Here is a 17,487-nt window from a genome sequence, read left to right as displayed (position 1 = left end):
TAGATTAGGGAGGCCTTACAGACTGACTTCACTTAAAGAGGATGTGTCACTTATTGTCAGTGTGGTATGGACTTTATTTGCTTAAATACCTTCATTTGTAAAGTATGTCTCACTTGAAATTGCTTTGTATACATTTTGTAAAAATATTTATAAAATGTTTTGTAAAAAAAAAAGTATAACAAATTGCAGTTTATTTTGTTATGTTGGATAAATACTGTTAAAAGACACAAGTCAGTAAATATATTGTTAATCCATGGATAGGAAATGTTTAGTTGGAGATTACAAATTGAAACAACCATTGCAATACAGCCAAAGATTTGGGAAAAAATGTCTATCTGTGATTGTCTTGATTTAACCAAGTTGAATTTACATTTCTGAAAGAGGATTTGTTCTCAGTTTTAAGTAGTATGGTTGCAAAATATTCTTACTCCTGTGCTTTTTATAATGCAGCCCTGTTATAAAATACTTAATAGGCCAAGTTTCCATACTCTTTATGAATCTCTCTGAACATATGCTATTAAGACTTGACTCATGTGGCATTTTAACTACATACAGTAATGTCGATCTCCAGATAACAAGATTGCCAACGGTCCTGCTCTGTTGTCATTAGAAATCTTGCCATGGTGAGGTTGCTGAGACACGCTCTCCTTCTCCAGCATGTTTTCACAAGATAGAGGCATCATCTTCCTGATAACGTCGGGGAGATAGAGGAAAAGAGAGGGATTTTGTTACTCAGCTGGCTGTCTCATCCATGCTCCAGGTTTCTGAGTTGTGCCAATTGTATTTGGTTATAGATACCTGTGTTTGCCGTATTTCCCATTCCTTCATTTTGGCTGTGAGAAGATATTACGAGTGCTGGTGATGTAATGCTTCTTCCTACTTTTAGAGGGGTGATGAACCTTTTCTTACTGTGATTGAATTTTTCAGGAAGTATGCTGAGATTCTGATCTAGTAAAGCTCTTAGCTTGGAACTTCATCACTTTATTTTTGGAGGCTATGAAAACAAAGGATTGGTTAAGTGCACTGCCTCTCAACTTGGAGTAGGGCCTGCAGTGTTGAAAGGTAGAAATCTTTATGGTTAGTATGCATTATTTTGTCAATGAGACAAAATAAACATGCATTTTGAATGCTGCTCACATACTTCTCAGGCAGTAACTACAAGAATAAAATCAGTTATATACTATTTTAACCTGTTTGGGTTAGGATGGCTAAGCATCTTGGAATTCTTTTTATCGTATCCCTGTAGAATTACCAGGCAAACTTTCTGGGTTGGGAAACATTTGATGTACAGTTTACCATGCAGCTGTCTTCACTTTAGAAGTTCTCTTCGTTGCAAGAACATGGTGTATTTTTTTTAATTGCCTTTCAATAGCATTTTTATGGTGGGTTTGTTAAGTTTATTCCAATATTCAGGGCAGAATTTCTGAAGGTTTGGGCATTATGTTAATGCATAGCTTATTTAAGAAAGTCAGAACACCTTTCATTTTGAGGATCTGTACAAAGGAAAAAAAATGCCAGAATAAGCTTGGCACAAAGAAAGGTATGTAAGTAATTTTAAACCTTAGAGAAATTCCTCTCTTCTTCAGGAGGTGTTTTCTTTATAAGCCTTTGAATTTTTCCTTTAGAATTTTACACACTTTTTTTTTGAGTTTTCACAATGATGTGTTCGTCAGACAGCTTCAAGAAATGCAAGAAACTGTCTTCATGACTTGGGGGTCACCTGTCACTTTGGTTAAAGAAAGTCATTGCAGAAAATAAGCAAGTTCTGGTGAAGATGAACAGCAGCAGCTCTGGTGCACAGATACAATACACTGTACGCAGATTTCAGATTGCAGTAGTGGTGGGTATGCTGAATTATTTGTTTATAATTTATGGATCGGCATTTGTCTTTCTGTGCTACTAGTCCTGCAACTAGTCATTGTATTGGAAGTTGAAAAAAATGTATCCATAATAACTAGTTGCAATAGGTAAACACCCAGCAAACTTGAGCAAGCTTGCAGTACTAGGGAAGAAAAAGATAAAAAGGACACAAAGTGTCCAGCTGAACCAATATTTTTGGTATAAAAGCAAAAACCTCTAAAGTTGCCCTGTTGTGTGCCGAGCATAAAACCCTGCTTTATTTTTTTTTCTAGGCTTGATATCATACAGTTTTGTGGGGAAAATTGTTTTACAAATGGAGGAAGAAGCTAAATCAGAATTTAAGGCTCTTCTGTAGTATACTCTTTGCTTGGCCTCATACACTAGCTTTTGTTTAGGTGGTGCCACTGTTTCTGCAGATACCCTTCGGGAATATAGTGCTCAGTCTTCATTGCTGCTTTTGCACTGCAGGATTTTTTAGAGGAATTTCTTCGCTCCCCCCCCCCCCCCCCCTTCCCTTTCTTGAAAAGGAAATCATAGAATCATTTAGGTTGGAAAAGACCCTTAAGATCATCGAGTCCAACCGTTAACAAGTCAAATGAGGTGTTCTCATTTGAGGTAAATTGTTGCAACCATGTTAATGAAATGAGGGCAATTTTAGAATTCAGTGCTTTGAAGGGGAAGCAAAGTTAGTTGGTCCATGCTGATACATTCTAGGCAGCTTTTAATGTTTCAGTTAGCTTTTATGTCTACATAGCTTTTCATTCCATAGTGTAGTCATACCAGAGGCCAAATTTTCAAAATGATTCTGAATCTTGGCTATACAAGTTCATTACTGTCACATGTTTATTAAAACTTGTGAAGATAGTGATGTTTCATTTTAATTAATTTACCAAACAGGCTTGTCCTGATAGAGCTCCACTGTTTCTGCACACCACCGAGGTGAAAGTAACGTAGACCTAACTCTGACATTCCTTTCTAGACACCTGGCACGTAGGGCCTGATCCAGAGTCTGTTGAATCAGCGGAAAGATGATTTTTCAATTAAGGATTATGGTGGTAATACTTCTCTTTAAAAAAAAAAATTAAAAAAGCGTGGCATTTAATTGATATAATATCCTTGGGTGGAAGGCGATGACGAGGCCTCTCAGATTCTACAGCGATGACCATCTCGGCACTGAGGTAGGTAGCATTATATAATTAATGGTGTTACTTGGGGTGGTGATTGAATAAAATGTTTTCATCTAAGCAGGCTGCTCATTTTTTCCTCCAAACAGTATACACTTTTAATAATTACTGCACAGTTCTGAAAATACGAAGCTTTACTCTCTCCTGTGACTCCAAATGTTCATACCGAGATGTGAAACCATGCGCAAGTCATGGTGAGAAATCATGGCAAATAGTTAACGTCAGGTAAGTGGTACAGTGGCTGGAATTACAAAAGTGAGCTAAAATAGTTGACATTTATGTAAGGCTAAAATCCTGTCTGGATTATTGTGATAACTAAAGTTCAGCAGCTGAAATTAAATTCAGAAATTACAAATTGTGAAGTTTAATTGGAGGAGGTACAAGGTTGAAATCATTAAAATAATGCATGTCATTCCTGAGCTGTGTCTCAGCAATTGGATTCTCATCGACTTCAAGCTTTGGGAATTACTTAAGAGATACTCAAAACTGACAGCTTTTTAAAATTATCAGATGGCACATAAGACACTGGAAAAAGGTACTTGTTTTTTAAACTTTTCATATAACTTCTAAAGCTGTAATCACAAATTTATGCTATTATTTTTTTGAGTGAATTCCATTTGCTGATGAGTCAGGCAGCTGACAGGCTTCAGGAGAGCTACATGCAGCACGTACTTGTTTGCATACGGAAAAACTCAGTTAAAGAAAATTTGGCCCGATTTGGCTTCAGTGATTATTGTTGGAAGTCAAGGGGCTAATATTATAAATACAGGTATTTAGATGCTTTTCTTACATTGCAGCATTCAGCCACTGGGCCAGCACTGACAAAATATGTATATAAATGTCCGTTTTGTTCTCTTTAGAGTGCTTTAAGTGATATAAACAAGAATATTTCTGCACTATTAGTGAATTTGAATAACTTTTAAAATTCAGTTTGAAGCTGATTTCATCTCAGATTAGAACTTCTGCTTCCAAAGTCTCATTCTGAAGTGCAATAATACACTGAAACTATATTTCAATTATCTAATAGATGTTTTAGGCTCTTTTTTTTTTACCCATACCGAGGTTGATATGTGTGTGGTGCGTCTCCTTTAAGTGAGCAGCAGCAGAGAGTGACACTTGGAAACCTGCTGTCATTCATTTCACAGCCTGATATTGCTAAGTGTACCTGAGGCGGATAAATGGCAAGCAGAATAAAAATGCATATGGTTAATACTACCGAGGTTGAAGAATTCAATTTCACCTTGCTTTCAAGGTAAAATTAGTCAGGGAATAGGGGATTTGGAAGGCCCCTATTAACAGGGGCCAGTAACAGACCAGTCTGCTGTGCCTGTGGAGGGTTGGAAACAGAGTGCTCAGGAACAGGGGCTTGGAAACCTTTGGGTACGGAGAAGGAAATTTGGATGAAGCTGAAGGAGACAAGGCCCCAGGGTTTGGAAGAAATGAGCAGGAAGGTAGGTAGGTGCGTGTGGGGGATGGATTTTGTGGGGACCTTTGAGATCTGAATGACTAAACTTGATTTTAAACACAGGATGTGTTGTATACACAGGAAGTTGTACGGGATTGTATCAATTTCTGTATTAGATCATATAATTAACATTTAAAAAAATTATTAAACATAGTGTCTTTTTTTCCCCTTGCACCTCTGAAAATATCTGTATGATACTGGGTGAAGAAGGCGTTTAACAACATAGTGAATATTCTACTTGGATGTAGATTTGTACGTCTTACTGTTGCAAGCATGGGCTCAACACACAGTTGGAAAGCTGGTTGTGAAAGAACATAGCTAATACACAACGTCTGGCTTTAAATTGAGCAAGAACATTACTAAAAATTGTGAGTGAACTGCAAAATACTGTGGAATTGGGGAAGTGGTGTCATGATTTTGAATGAGCATCATTGGCAACGTATTCCTCACCAAGAGGTAAGGAAGGTGTGGAAGTTATTTGCTACTATGCTGGTTTTTTCTGAGGTTAAATTTTCCCCACTGATAGAAAAGAGTAGATTTTGAGGTTTTAGTGAAAATGTATACAACCTCATGACACCTGTAATAATTAGTATTCAATTTATGAGAATGCCTTATGTTACTTTTGCCTATTAAGGAGGGCAATTTTAATTCTGTGACAACCAGTCTGAGAGTTAAAACTTACTTCCCAAGGACTTGAAGACCTGCTTTTTTTAAAGTTGAATTATACCACATTTGATTTGTCAAAACCAAAAGAGACATCCCACCCCGCTCTGATTTTTTGTTGCTGTTTTATCCTTTGGCAATCAAATTTGAAGCCCCTAAGTAAATAAGAATTTTCAGATACTTGTAGCCTTAAGTCATTGAGACCTGTTTCTGCAGCAGTGTTCTGTCAGAGACTGCCTGGTTTATTTCAGAGCCGTTGTGATCAAGCAGGATCCTACAAATAATCGTAACTGGTTATCTGTACTCCCAAGTGCAATATAATAACTTTTGGGGGAATTTAGTTTTATGTCTTTAATTTGTAAACTTTCTAGCTAAGAGACCCCCTTTGCTATTTGCGTTCAGCTGTGTTTAGCATCTACCCCAAGCAGGGTGAATGTATTTTCTTTCTTACCTGGCTAGCTTAGTAGAAATAAATACTAATCTAGATACCAGGGCAAGATCATTGGTGACAGGGAAAACTAGAAATTTGATTTTTTTGTTTGTTTGTTTTTTTTTCATTTGCCATGCTCTTTCAGACCTGAATGTGCTAATAGCAGTTTTATGGCTACAACTCTGATACCAGGGTCCAGGCATGGAAAGAATGCGAGACTGAAGGTTGGAGGTAACCGTGCCCATGAATGGTGAGACCAGGTTAAAGGAGCCTCAGAACATTATAGCAAATATAGTTCTGTTTGTCTGTAGTGCAATCCAAAGACAGTATTTGACCTGAAATCCAGCTTTGTTGTGTGTATGGAGAGGAAGCGGAGAAGGAGCAGACGTAAATTGTTAAAGGTCTATTGTTTTTTAGAACAGCCAAAAAATGAGATTTTTGCTTGGTTCTTGCTTCCCATCCTTTACTTAACAAGGCTGCAGGAGCTTTGGCATTGATGAGTTGACTTCTGTAAAAGGCTTAAAAAAAGAAAAGGTAGGGTGGAAAGCAGAATACTGAGTTGTGTGTGTATCCATTCCAGGGGTAGTTCAGTAACATCAGGTTCTGTGCAAATAAACAGTAGGTTTCAATTGTCTGCTGCTAATTATCACCCAAATTTGATTTGCACGCTCTTCAAAGGGACTCATATCTTTCCATTTAGTTATTTGTTTCAGTGCGATGAATCTTTAATTCAAACCAAACGTGGGTCAGTTTCCAACTGGAAAAAAAAAAGCAAGGAATGTGTTTATCCGCGGTCATATCAGTGTCTCTCTTTAGTTTTATGTATGTGGTGATTCATGGCCTCAGTGGGGAGGTGAATTTGTGTCAATCCGTGAATTGGCTTTGCCTGTTTGGCAAGTTTGTTAAAGGGTTTGGTCAGTTGTAGAAGGGCTTAAATAATTGTGCCTAATGGGATGGTTCTGGTGAGCTTTAAGTAACGAGAGGAAGTCTTAAAGTTACACAGATGTAACAACATCTCATTCTGAGTACATCTTTTTCCCCAGGTATTATTTTCCCTTATGCAACATCAGGTCAGTTGGTCCTTTGGCTGCACATTTTTTCTACTCCAGTAATTTTCTTTTTAATCTTTATAGACAGGGTTATTTGTTCCTCTCTCTGTAGTGATGCAGCCTAAAGTCTCTGAGGGCATTGAAATAATGGTTGCATGTCTTTCCTCCACCAAAAGCATCAACTACAAAATACAGGCCTACAATGAGAAAATAAGGCAATTTTAGAAACGTCTGATGCAGTGATTGACTAAGTAGATGTTGAGCACTACCTTTGAAATCTTGCAGTACTGTGTCATCTGCACATTGTCCTGGGCAACCGGCTCTAGTTGATCCTGCTTGAGCAGGGGCGTTGGACAAGATGATCTACAATGGTCCCTTCCAACCTCAACCATTCTGTGATTCTGTGCCAATAATATTTAGCAAAAATTGTGAAGAAAGGATATTTAAGTGTGCGGTAGTAAATGTAACTTTGGTTTCACTGACTGCAGTTTTGAATTGAACTTTTTGGGGTCACACATGTGATGGGGTGTATTGAAAAATACATTTCTGTTCTTCATGACCTAGAAAGAGAATATATCGTCAAAAACATGTTAAAAGATTGTTACCCGTCAAATGCTTAGTCTTTAGAAAAAGCAGAATTTCAGGTGCCTGTATGACTATTTATCCTGCTTAAGGGAGCATATTTTTAATTTTTATGCTCTCATAGATTAAGAGCTGAGGACTCGTTAGCACTGCCCTGTGCACGTGTCATATAGTGCATTCACGTGCTTACACACACTCACCACATTCTGACCTTTCGGACCTGCAATTATCCTTGGCTGTCAGACAGCTTTTTAATTACATGACTGCCTGCTCTTGTTCCAAGGGTGCCTGTCTCAGCGCGCAGGACAGCACCGGTACCTTGTACTGCAGTCAGGTCTATCTAGAGGCTTGTCTGCGTGCTATGTAAAAGTTACACCAAGCCTAATGAGGCCAAAGCCCCATCTGAACAGCATCTCCATTTCCTAGGTAAGAGTCTGTCTCCTAGCAAAATGCTTAGCTTCAATTCCCACTTCCTCAGCCTCCTCTAAGAGTCAAACTTCCTCCTCCGATTGACGCTGCTGGGAAGAGCGCACTGATCTCCCAGATCCCTGGGCACTCCCAGTACCAGTCTTTGTGAAGCCAGAATAGCAACTGGCAGTAAAGTAGGTGCTATCTTTAGCAGAGCTGGCTCTCGAGTATTTCCCAAACGCCACAGCTACTCATCCTCTGTTGGGAAATCTGCTATATGCTATAGCTCGTAACTCCAGACGGTGATAAAATGTTCGCTGGATGGAGTGAATGCTCTTCATTTCAACAGGCCTTACCTGTTTTCACCATTAAAAATATTTGATGTCCATCCTCATCCACAGTCTCTGTCAGTGATCTAGTCTATCACCCGCTACTGCAGCAGCTGCCAGCTTCCCCCTTGAGAACAGTCTTGATGTCTTCCTTCAGCCCATGGGTGAAAGCCCGTGGCGCTGGCAACTGCTCTCTGAGTGCAGATGGCAAACTTAGAAGGTCCTTGTTCAGACATCTGAGCCTCTGCCTTTTCTGCACCTTAAAATCGGTCTTTGTGATAAAAAATTGTTATTTATTTAGTGCCTTTGTGCTGTAATGGATCCAGCCAAAGAGCAATCTGCCATCCAGCTGGCTAGGCACTTAACAGCCACAGCAGGGAAAAGGGTAAATGCAATCAGTGAACTGCTGCCTGTAAAGGTGGTAGTGAAATCGTTAGCTAGCCCTGGTAATTGGTAACAGCATGTAGTTTTGGTACAGATTCTTGCAAAAAATTGTATTAAAGGCTGCACACTCCTGTTTCCCCTTGTAGGAACGTACAGACCTTCCAGGGTCAGGGTCCTCACAAACCAGGGGTGTGTGGTGCCGGTTCGGTGCAGGTGTTGGAGCCTGCCTCAGTTGTTGGGATGCCTGACTGCACCGAGCCTGATGCAGGGCTCTGGCCGCCTGTATCCTCAGCCAGGTGAGTGGGTTTAGGCTTAAATCACTTGTACCTCTGGATAACGAGTATTTGGGAGTGTTTTTTATTAATTTTTCTTTTCCCAAGAGAAGGAAGAAGGAATTGGGGGCAAGTAAACCCTAGGATCTGGGTAAAAGCTAAAATTTGCTCTGCAGACCCAATTTTTTCTGCATTTTGCCTACTTTTCAGAAAGAAATAGCGTGTATAGAGTCTGCAAGCAGACAGGCACAATAGTACTGCAAAGGGTGAATTTCTCCCAGCTGTCTTAATGGTGTGTTGATTTTAAAACCTAATTTCACTGCTGCTTGCTATGCAATTAACACCCAGTTAATACATTTGGTTAGTTCAGCTGTGTGGTACCATACTTTGTGTTGGGTTGGGTGTCAATATGGACACTTTTAATGAAAATACCTGTTTAAGGTAAGTGAGTAGTCAAAAAGCAAACAAAATCTGGGGCTATGGAAGCAGGAATAAGCCAGGAAAAGCTGGTAATATTGTAATTCTAATAAAATGAATTTGAATAAAGTGTTAACTTCTGTTATGCCCGAAAAAACTATGGCAAAAAGAGAGGGAGTTGAGTGACAGAAAATTAAAACATGTAAGAAATCCAGTAAAAGGGAACCTGACAAAATCGTGGCTGATGCAGAGAAGGTGAATTGGATACCTCCACGTAAACTTGGAATACAGGAGAACAGGACAAGCTAATGAAACAAAGATAAGCATCAAGTGAGGTCAAAAAACTTCTGTTAAGAATGTAACTGTTCCAGAATACTAACAGAATAGTAACTACTGCCTTGTGTAACAGCAATGGAATTTAGTGGTACAAGGTTTAGAAACCTAAAGCACAGTGAGATGAAAAAACCATGCTGATTGCGGAGACTCTCTGCACTTTATAGTGAGGAAACAATTTACAGGAGTTACAACTTTCAAGGTAGTTCAAGATCTGACCACTTCTCAGCAGTGGTCTCTAAGTTGCTGCTCTGAGTCTCTTGTAAATTTAATGATGTTCTATACTAATAAAACCAACGCAGGGTTTTTAACCACTTATGAGAGAACAGGCGGAACAGGAAACTATTTCCAAAAATTCTGGAGCTTTCTGGGCTGGGGAAAGGATATTTCTCCGGACTTAAAACTTCTGTAATTTATCAACTCTTGGTGACTGCGGTTTCCACATCAGTTTCATGATTCTCCACGAGGTGGAGGAAGCAGCTTATGCTTCGGTGTGTGCCGGGGTGCAGGCTGCGGCGTGGGGAAGCGGCTGCGGAGGGGCTGTGCAGCTGTGCAGGGCTCCTGCTCCCCTCCTCTCCCACCCGCCAGCCCCCACACCGCCCAGCCTCTCGGACTGCACGGAGGGAGGCTGCAAGAACAGGCTCTGAAGGTTTCTTGCTGGTTTGCTCCTTTTAAAAATGGGGATTTCAATATTACGGTTCATCAGGAGGTCTTTAGGGGCTTCATGAAGGATGCCGACGTGACCATGTCTGCTTTTCCATTGGAGAAGCCTAGTTGCACAGCTGTGCAGTGCCTGTCCTCTGGTCATACAGCAAGGTAGTGGCCGGACTGGCAGATAAACCTGGTTCTCTGAGATTGCTGCAGTGTGCTGCAGTGTATTCACTCCTAGAGGGCAGTTTCACTATAAAATTGGTGTTCTTTATGGATAAAATACAAGTAGGAAAAATAACAGCAAGTGTCTGTATTAAAATATTGTAACTTATACTAGGTTTCTGCTAAGGGCTCTGATTTTGTGAACAGTGTTTCAGGTTTTCTGTTGACTGTGGCAGGACTTGGAAGGACTTACCTTGCACAGCTAGCCCCAGCTTGTGTGTCTCAGAGTCCTGTGTTTTCAGTCTTTGCAGCTCCTAAAAATCAAAACTCATGTAATTTGTAATTTCCTTTCCTTGTCTTAAACCTTATAATCCGATTGATTTTTATTTTTGCCTGTGATGAAACAGGTCAGCCCAAAGTAGAAAATATTGGTTAATTTTAAAATTCAGTTCAGTTAATTTCTGTTGGAAAAAAGATCTCTGTCAATACTCGTATACGCATGAGACAACACTGTTTCTGTTTTAGCTGGTCATCTTCTGGCAGATCATGTGAGTTATTTTTCAAGGCGTTAAAGTATGTTTGCAGTGGTGCTAAGGTTGTTTCTGAGTTGCACAGGGCTAATGTGATTGTATCAAGACGAAAAACCATTGGAATGGGATGTTATTAAGGTGATTTACAATAAGTGAACACAGGAATAGAACTGAAATAGTAAATTGCTTGGAAAGAAGGCTGGAAAGGGGTGGTCTTGAGGAGCCATTTCATCCTCGATACGTGATCCTCTATGCCTATACTGTTGTTGGCCGAAGTTTGTCTAAGGTTGCAGTTATGAGCTTACACAAAAGGGCGTTTTGCTTCCCTTTAGCCCAGACATTTTCTGTGAGCTGCTTGTTTCTGTGTTCCCACAAGCATTGTGTTGCCATAAATGAAGCATCTCTGAGCTGCAGCGTGAGGTTAGAAAGAAATGGGAGGTGAGGAAGGTGTAGACTTGATAAACGGTGTTGCCATCAGGGAAAGTGTCCGTGAACCTGTTCTTAAATGTACAAAGGAGTGTACTCTACAATGTCCCAAAGCTTTTATTTTTCGGGGGCAAGGGCAGATGGTTGGTTGGTTTAGTTGATGCTTGCTTTTTTTTTTTTTTGTCTTTTTTTTTTTTTCCCTTCACTGGTATTATTTGTGCCAGTTCCTTAAAGGAAATAAACAACAGTATTTATTTTTGCCAAAATATATGAGGGCTTCTTCCAGCATAGCTTCACCAGTTAGGGCCATAATTTCTTCTTGCTTCTGATTGATATACCTCTGATAGTAACTCATCTAGCTCATAGCCGGAACTTCGAAATTTCTAACAGAATATGTCTTGTTACTGAAGAGTCAGTTGATTAGTGGCAATCTGTTAGCGTGGTAAATCAGTCAGATGACCAAGCCCCAATTCCTCTCTAGAGGCTTAAAAAAAATGGTGACCGTAGTTATGATTTATAGAATCTTAGCTTTAACGGAAATCATTCTACTTCAGAAATATGGAAATTTAATAGTAATATGCTTTCTCTGGGTGGAGGGGTAAATATATGGAAACACCCTCCAAACTACTTGAAGAAAAATGCATTTATCCCTAAGAACATAACCTTGGCCAGAGATATCTGATCTCCGGAGTGGTGCTAGATGATGCGAGTTACCTGTCCCAGAAGAGGCAAAACTTACCTGCAGAGACCTGAAAGAATGTGTTGGCTTTGCTATTTTATTATTGATACAGGGCTCAAGTTGGGCAATACCTACGTGGGAGGTAGGTCACATTTAGCAAGATGGGACAGCAGTTGCCTTAAAGCTTCACTCTGTTTTCCATCTTGGTGAGAAGGGGAGGGACTGCCTCAAATTCTCCAGCAACAGCAAGTTCAGTGCAAAAACCAGTGGGGAGCTGCAGAGAAAGCTCTGATGGCTTCCCTACAGGGTTGGGCTGGAGCGAGGACCAGCCTGTTGGTCTGGTCCTTGCTCTTCTCGGCGGGGGATGGCTCCTCGCTGATCCATGCCCAGGGCTGGGAACACCAGCAATGCCTCTCAGTAGGTGCCCTCGGTGCTTCTTAAAGCCGCCCAGCAGCCTCCGGCATGCACGACCCGGGATGCTGCTGTCGATCCTCTGCCGGTGACCTGCATGGGAGAGGTGTTGCCTTCTCTGCCGCACTAATGACCGTCCCTCCATCCCTGTAGTCACGGACGATTGATATAAAATGAGGCAATAACAAGCTATAGGAATCAAATTTTACTGGCGTAGTTCAGAACTCTAGCAGATAAAAGCGAGCGTGAAATGAATGCTGTCTCCTTCTTTTGGAGTGATGGCTTTAGTAGCTCCAACTGGGACCAGTCTCCTGATACAGGAAGATCTGTGTCTTAAAGCTTGCAACAGCATTTTTTTCCGGTGTAATTCATTACTCTGATTGCTAGTTCCCTTCATCACAAAGATGCTATCGTTTCTAATCTCTTTAAAATCTTTATCAGGCCTTCTTTTATTTGCTGGAGGCTCAGGCTGACTGGAAAAAAAAAAAAATCTATAAAACATGTGGTGAAGTGAAAAATACACCAAAATTTCACTTCAATGCTCTGGCCAAATCTATCTTGTGGGAGTTGCTACTCTATCCTGCTCTGTGCTGGAGAGCCATTTTTCTCATCTTCACTTGTGCTGCAAAATTGTGCTTCCTCTTATGCCGAGGCCAAACACATCCCGAGAAAAAAATGCTTGGTTTGCCAAACATGCAGCTGATGACACATGTATTTATGCTCCCTGGCAAACTAAGTTAAACAAACAAGGACTAAGTTGGGCAGACGTTATAGGAGGTAATACTTCATTATAACTCGACTATGAGCAGCTTATTCTCCTTTCCAATTATGGCATCCCTATGCATCACTTTCCCAAGAGAGGAGTATTCGGGGGAAAAAAAATTACGGCATGAAGTCTTGAAAGCGCAGTAACTGTATGGTAGGGGACAGTAGCTGGAACGAAGGGTCTGAGCACATGTACTCATTTTGTTAAAAGCACGGTTGTTTCTACCTCAGATACTAAACTGTTAAATTAATTCCTGAAAATTCAGTCACTTAGTCCTCACTGTGCCTGAATTCAAGCCATGTTTCAGTAACATCGGGTTCTGTGCAAACAAACGGTAGGTTTCAATTGTCTGCTGCTAATTATCACCCAAATTTGATTTGCACGCTCTTCAAAGGGACTCATATCTTTCCATTTAGTTATTTGTTTCAGTGCGATGAATCTTTAATTCAAACCAAACGTGGGTCAGTTTCCAACTGGAAAAAAAAAAAGCAAGGAATGTGTTTATCCGCGGTCATATCAGTGTCTCTCTTTAGTTTTATGTATGTGGTGATTCATGGCCTCAGTGGGGAGGTGAATTTGTGTCAATCCGTGAATTGGCTTTGCCTGTTTGGCAAGTTTGTAGAGGGTTTGGTCAGTTGTAGAAGGGCTTAAATAATTGTGCCCAATGGGATGGTTCTGGTGGGCTTTAGAATAAGGAGTGCAAGTCCTGCAGTTACACAGGCACAGAAAAAGCTCGTTAGACTTCAATTCCCATCCTACCTATGAAGAGATATCTGTGTGAGGATGAAATGGAGAGATGGGATAACACGATCTAGACTCTTTTCTACTGCATTGAATCTGAACTTAAAAATGCGTGTATTATATTTTACGCAGGCTCCTTGGTTGTCACCATGACCCTCTGCCATGTGCACAGCCATAAAATTTCAGTCACAGAACTGAAGGAATTCTGGACATTTCTCTTTTTAAAATAAACAGAAAGCACCAAATGCAAGCAAGAGGGCTATAGCAACAATAAAATTTCATTGTAATAAATACCACATGTGATCACGATTTACGAAGCAGACAATAAAGACTAATTTAAAAAGAGAAATCCTTCTATTCTCTTTCATGTGACTAAAGGCAGCATCATTTCTGGCTGTCTTTACTGGAGATTTATTCAAAGATTTAACACCCCCTTCTGTTTTTCTTCTCCTGGAAGCTCGGAGGAGGATACTTTATTAACTTGCTGTTCTGTAGATTCACATCTGACCTCTGTTTTCTTTTAACATGGAGGTAGTTGGTAGGGGTTTTGGATTTTTTTTTTCTTTAAATAACACTTTCAAGATATTTCTGTAATATGATGTAGCATTTCCTGCATTTATTTATTTTTTCTAGTGACTGGAGTAAATGGACCTTATTTTAGCTAAGTCCATGAATACTGAACCCAACTCTCCCTCCCCTCCCCCCCCCCCAAAAAAAAAAAGTTGTCTTTTGATACTTTCAAGATAGGTTAAATGTCTCAGCAAAAGAAGAACCTATTTTGGTTTGGTGTCCAAACAGTCAGCTAAGTCTGAACTGGTGACCTAATGTAAAAATGTTTGCTGCTGTCAGTGGAGGAAAGATGTCAACTTTATGGCAAGTATTTCTTACACCTCACAGGTTTGGGCTTCTGTCAGTCACAATTAAAATCAGGGTCCTTCTGAAGTGGAGATGTAATTACAAAATGGATATCATGCATCTCAACAGGGTTCGATACAGGGAATTCTTCTTTGCCAAATGGAAACTTCTCTGTTTGTTTGGATCAGTGTTTCTGGATTCCAGTGCTATGTGACTGGTTAATCTCCATAATATTTTTACAGTTTTTTATCAGTCCTGCCAAATCCAATCCAAGTAGTTGAATGTTTTCTTCCTACAATGGAGGTAGAGTATACGCTGGTGGAATTGGTACAGCATACAAGATGCATTAGAATGTTTAGGGTAGAAGTTTTATTTTGGATTGTCTCAACGTTTGTTGATGAAGGCGGGGGATCTTACTTATTTAACAAAACCAGAAGTAATAACGGACTTAGGAACAAGTACTTGTCTGTCATCATAGGAGTGCGATAAATCTTAAGGTAGGGATGTTCAGATTCGTAGATGTATTTCATGCAAATTCCGTGGGTGTTTTGTAAGGTTTGGTTGTGATGTATGTAGGCACCTCGTCTTTCCTAATATCTGTGGCTCTTCTGCTCAGGTGATGACAGCAACATGAGACAGACTTTTCCTTTTTATATTCTCAGGGCCTTCAGATAATACCTAAAATGATTTGTCTCTCTTAGAGTGAAGCCCTAAAGGAATGGTCACCTCTGTGCAGAGATTTTGAGAGTGGAAGGTGGTGAGCTCTGTTAAGTTCTTCAATGGTTTAGCCATAATCTTCCTAGTAGTTGGAGCTCACTTTAGTAAAACCTGAGCATTCACCTTTTCAAGGAACTTCTGTCTGCAGGTTAGCTGCCTGGAGCAATGTTTATACCATACGAAGCACGATACCATTGCTAAAATATCTTGTAATCATGCTGTTTTGCGGGAGGGTCTCTGTTCCCATTCTTGTTCCACCAAAGACTCTGAGTTGAGACTCTGGGAACTTGTCATTGTGGTGGATACTGTTTGAAATCCATCACAAAAAGATACATCAGGCAGTATTCTAAATGACAAGTGGAGTCCTCTTCTGGACATAAATGATATAGCAATTGCAGTCTTTTGGTTATTCATACTAAAATATTTTAACTTCTTGCACAGATATGGAGCTTTGCCTAGCTTGATATTTGTGGTTATTTTCATTGCAGAACAGTATTTTCTTGACACATACCATTACTGGTTATAAGTCTTTGCCAAGGGAAGCAAACGTAAGTTGCCGTCAGTGTCAACTAACATTCTTTAAGGAAAAGACCTCAATTTTTCTGCCCAACAATCTCTTAGATGCTCCATAAAAAAATCTGAAATACAGTGCTTTGCTTACACATCTAAAATGCAAACCAGCAAACGCGTGGGAGCAATATGCAATAGTGTGAGCCTAAGAATGGAGAATGAAGATTATGCCGGTAAATTTCTGTGATTGCTCAGGTCTTGTAAACATGTATTATAGAGAGACACTTTCAAAAATGCCAAAGGGATTTAGGAGCACTTATTTTCTTTGATTCTCAAAATTTACTCCTGTAGACGCTTTAGCATACATTCATTTCCTAACTCAGCTGAACTCAAAACCTCTAGATTGGCAGCAAAACAACCTATGCTTTCTAATGGGAGATGATGATTATGTGTTCTGTTCAATCCAATGAATTCTAGAAATATTTTCTGCTGTTTCTTGGCTCATACAGCTGACGACAGTAGGAGCAGGGCTTTTCGTTATCTTACTCTAAATAAAGAGCTTCAACTCACAATTTAGATGTGTATTAAAAACCCGTATGTAATGTGACCCACTGATGCTGGCGTAAGTCTCTACATCTATCATTCGTGTGGCTTGAGGTCCTCATGTTGCTTGCTGTCTGCAACTTCACTCTTTGCTTCTTGTCGCCCGTTAGCTTGGCTGAACAGATTTTGATAATTAACTTTTGGTGAATTGTTTATTAAGCAAACATCCACATAATGGAGATGATGATAGTTTATACACAGAAGGAGAAAAATATTAATGAAAAGCCACATGTTTCTAATGTTGATATTTTCCTATAGTGCTTAATGTAAGGGAGAAAAGCTTATTGGGTGGTTCTGGATCCAGCTGCCGGTAGCTTACTCCGTATGCTGATTTCTGTACTGCTGTCAGCTGTTCTCATTCCTGGAGCAAAATGTTCTCCTCTAGATCCATGCCCTCCTGGTTTTCCCTCTCTTGGGAAAGAGGGTAGGGAATGGCACATCTGCCTTTAAGTCAAGCTACAGCAATTACTAGCTGCCAAAAGAGACCAGTCTTGTTCTGGGCTAATGCAGGGCATACCGAGGGATGGAGGGTAGTGCTGTCCTCAGTACAGCAGGCGGGGTGGAGATCTCGTAGCAGGATATGGACTCATGCTCTGACTTGAATAATAACATAAATATAGAATCATAGAATAATTTAAGTTGGAAAAGACTTTTAAGATTGTCGAGTCCAACCGTAAAACCGTATGTTTATGTGCACCTGTGTATATATGTGTATATGTGTGTATCTATGCATATAGAATTTAATTTCTGAGTAATAGCCATTATCTTAGAAAGGACCATGGTCATACAGTTGGATTACAAAAGAGACATAGGAGAGACTTTGACTGCTCTTTCTGAAAATGTGAGACACTTGGCTTGTGAGCTTCAGGTTTGTTTTTCTCTTTATTGATACTAGTGCAATTAAGTAGCACATTTTCCAAAGTTAACGGAGGTGATAGCAGAGTAGTATTTTGGTAAATAAGAATCTGAAGCTGATTTCTTAAAATGTTAGACCCCTTGCTGCCATTGATTTAAGTTTCATTGGAAACAAATGGAAGTGAATTGCCTAAATAACCTTCAA

General features: G+C 40.0%; 1 protein-coding gene across 1 annotated transcript in view; it reads left to right on the top strand.

The window, feature by feature from the left end:
• The first annotated feature begins 315 nt into the window (after positions 1–315).
• LOC142080854 (uncharacterized) overlaps positions 316–17,487 on the top strand; it is a 59,010-nt gene continuing 41,838 nt past the window's right edge. The window contains exons 1-6 of the mRNA XM_075146957.1: positions 316–1,077; positions 1,626–3,038; positions 3,161–4,296; positions 4,380–4,499; positions 5,748–5,833; positions 8,501–8,650. Of these exons, the coding sequence (XP_075003058.1) occupies positions 4,223–4,296; positions 4,380–4,499; positions 5,748–5,833; positions 8,501–8,650 (430 nt within the window). The 5' untranslated portion in view covers positions 316–1,077; positions 1,626–3,038; positions 3,161–4,222. The remainder of the gene's footprint in view (positions 1,078–1,625; positions 3,039–3,160; positions 4,297–4,379; positions 4,500–5,747; positions 5,834–8,500; positions 8,651–17,487) is intronic.

The sequence above is a fragment of the Calonectris borealis genome, chromosome 3 (genome assembly GCF_964195595.1).
Source record: "Calonectris borealis chromosome 3, bCalBor7.hap1.2, whole genome shotgun sequence".
NCBI lineage: Eukaryota > Metazoa > Chordata > Aves > Procellariiformes > Procellariidae > Calonectris > Calonectris borealis.
This window is presented reverse-complemented; position numbering and strand designations above follow the sequence as displayed.